Source organism: Oncorhynchus gorbuscha, linkage group LG09 (assembly GCF_021184085.1).
Source record: "Oncorhynchus gorbuscha isolate QuinsamMale2020 ecotype Even-year linkage group LG09, OgorEven_v1.0, whole genome shotgun sequence".
Taxonomy (NCBI): Eukaryota; Metazoa; Chordata; class Actinopteri; order Salmoniformes; family Salmonidae; genus Oncorhynchus; species Oncorhynchus gorbuscha.
This window is the reverse complement of record NC_060181.1, coordinates 9358924-9361537: the sequence shown is the minus strand read 5'-3', so window position 1 is coordinate 9361537 and position 2614 is coordinate 9358924. Positions and strand designations below refer to the sequence as shown.

Here is a 2614-nt window from a genome sequence, read left to right as displayed (position 1 = left end):
GTCTTTCTCCCTCTGTCTGTCTGTCTGTTGTCTCTCTCGCTCTCTTCTCTCTCTCTCTCTCTCTCTGTCTCTCTCTCTCTCTCTCTCGTCTCTCTCTCCCTCTCTCTCTCTCTCTCTCTCTCTCTCTCTCTCTCCCTCTCTCTCTCTCTCTCTCTCTCTCTCTCTCTCTCTCTCTCTCTCTCTCTCTCTCTCTCTCTCTCTCTCTCTCTCTCTCTCTCTCTCTCTCTCTCTCTCTCTCTCTCTCTCTCTCGCTCTCTCTCTCTCGCTCTCTCTCTGGCCTCGTGATGAATGGTGTCCCAGTGATCCCCCTTCTATGTAAAAACTAATGAGACTGATTCCACCACAACCACCACCACCACCATCTTCTGAAGTGGCCAGGCACTCACATCTATCTATCGTAGACCCTACAAGAATGGGAGCAAAGAGAGGTGCCCATCTGCTCATTTCTGGAACTAAATGAAGACGATCAAATTAATTAAAGATGAATCAAAGGGAAGTAGTCAGGGCTAATCAGCTCCTCTCCCCCCCCCCCCCAAAAAAAACAAAAACAAGCGAAGGGGAAAAATAGGAAATGAGACCAAGGAGGAATCAAGGTGAAATTAATTGGAACAATTCTGGAAGAATCTAAATTTGCTTCCCAAATGGCATCCTATCCCCAATGTATTGTGCACTACTTTTTTACCAGGCCTCTCTATGGAATAGGATTGTATTTGTACCCTGAGATTGTCGTCCTTTCCTTCTGTGTGTGACCTGTCCGCTGTGATTAATGACTCGACAGAGAAAAGAATCAGTCTGACGGCAGGGTTCGTTTCTCCATTTGCCAGTCTGGATGAGATTTTGCAGGTTTTGGAGGATAGATGACTGTTGGTCAATACGTATTGATTACTATCCCCCTCTCTGGCCTGTCTCTCTTCCCTCATTTTTCACACTCTCATTTTTCATACCCTCTCTCTCTCTCTCTCTCTCTCTCTCTCTCTCTCTCTCTCTCTCTCTCTCTCTCTCTCTCTTTCTCTCTCTCTCTCTCTCTAACTCGCTCTCTCACTCCATCCTATCTCTCTCCTCCTACCCCTCCCCCTGTCTCCTCTCTATCTCTCCCCCTCCTCTCCCTACAGGTGTTGTGTATGATCACGGTTCCTGTCACCATGATCTTGTCCTCACAGCAGGACGCCGTTTGCCTCTCCTCCCTGGCCATCGTCTTCTCCGTCTACATCACCCTGGTTGTGCTCTTTGTCCCCAAGGTAGAATTACAGTCTGTCTCTGTGGTACAGTAACAGCTTCAGTCAGTAACTACAGTCTGTCTGTTACAATGCCTGTGTTAACATATTATGTACCAGTGAGCACCAGCTCAATTCAAGCACTGTGTATGCATTTCTATGGTGATACTCTGTAGATGTTTCAGTACAGATTGATTGTCTCCATGGTGATACTGTAGATGTTTCAGTACAGATTGTTTATCTCTATGGTGATACTGTAGATGTTTCAGTACAGATTGATTGTCTCCATGGTGATACTGTAGATGTTTCAGTACAGATTGATTGTCTCCATGGTGATACTGTAGATGTTTCAGTACAGATTGATTGTCTCCATGGTGATACTGTAGATGTTTCAGTACAGATTGATTGTCTCCATGGTGATACTGGAGATGTTTCAGTACATATTGATTATCTCTATGGTGATACTCTGTAGATGTTTCAGTACAGATTGATTGTCTCCATGGTGATACTGGAGATGTTTCAGTACATATTGATTGTCTCTATGGTGATACTGTAGATGTTTCAGTACATATTGATTATCTCCATGGTGATACTGTAGATGTTTCAGTACATATTGATTGTCTCTATGGTGATACTGTAGATGTTTCAGTACATATTGATTATCTCCATGGTGATACTGTAGATGTTTCAGTACAGATTGATTGTCTCCATGGTGATACTGTAGATGTTTCAGTACATATTGATTATCTCCATGGTGATACTGTAGGTGTTTCAGTACAGATTGATTGTCTCCATGGTGATACTGTAGATGTTTCAGTACATATTGATTATCTCCATGGTGATACTGTAGATGTTTCAGTACATATTGATTATCTCCATGGTGATACTGTAGATGTTTCAGTACATATTGATTGTCTCCATGGTGATACTGTAGATGTTTCAGTACAGATTGATTGTCTCCATGGTGATACTGTAGATGTTTCAGTACAGATTGATTGTCTCCATGGTGATACTGTAGATGTTTCAGTACAGATTGATTGTCTCCATGGTGATACTGTAGATGTTTCAGTACATATTGCTTATCTCCATGGTGATACTGTAGATGTTTAAGTACAGATTGTTTGTCTCCATGGTAATACTGTAGATGCGTCGTCTGATCACCCGAGGGGAGTGGCAGTCAGACACCCAGGAGACCATGAAGACACAGGGCTCATCCACCAACAACAACGATGAGGAGAAGTCCAGACAGCTGGAGAGAGAGAACAAGGAACTACAGAAGATCATTCAGGAGGTACAGGTTCTGTTCTGTTATGCAGTAGGTATAGGATCAGTTATGGTATACAGTAGGTATAGGATCAGTTATGGTATACAGTAGGTATAGGATCAGTTATGGTATACAG

General features: G+C 43.0%; 1 protein-coding gene across 1 annotated transcript in view; it reads left to right on the top strand.

Annotated features, from left to right (window-relative positions):
* LOC124043145 (gamma-aminobutyric acid type B receptor subunit 1-like) overlaps positions 1-2614 on the top strand; it is a 438637-nt gene that overhangs the window by 434121 nt on the left and 1902 nt on the right. Inside the window, exons 22-23 of the mRNA XM_046361378.1 lie at positions 1113-1238; positions 2359-2505. Coding sequence (XP_046217334.1) covers positions 1113-1238; positions 2359-2505 — 273 coding nt within the window. The remainder of the gene's footprint in view (positions 1-1112; positions 1239-2358; positions 2506-2614) is intronic.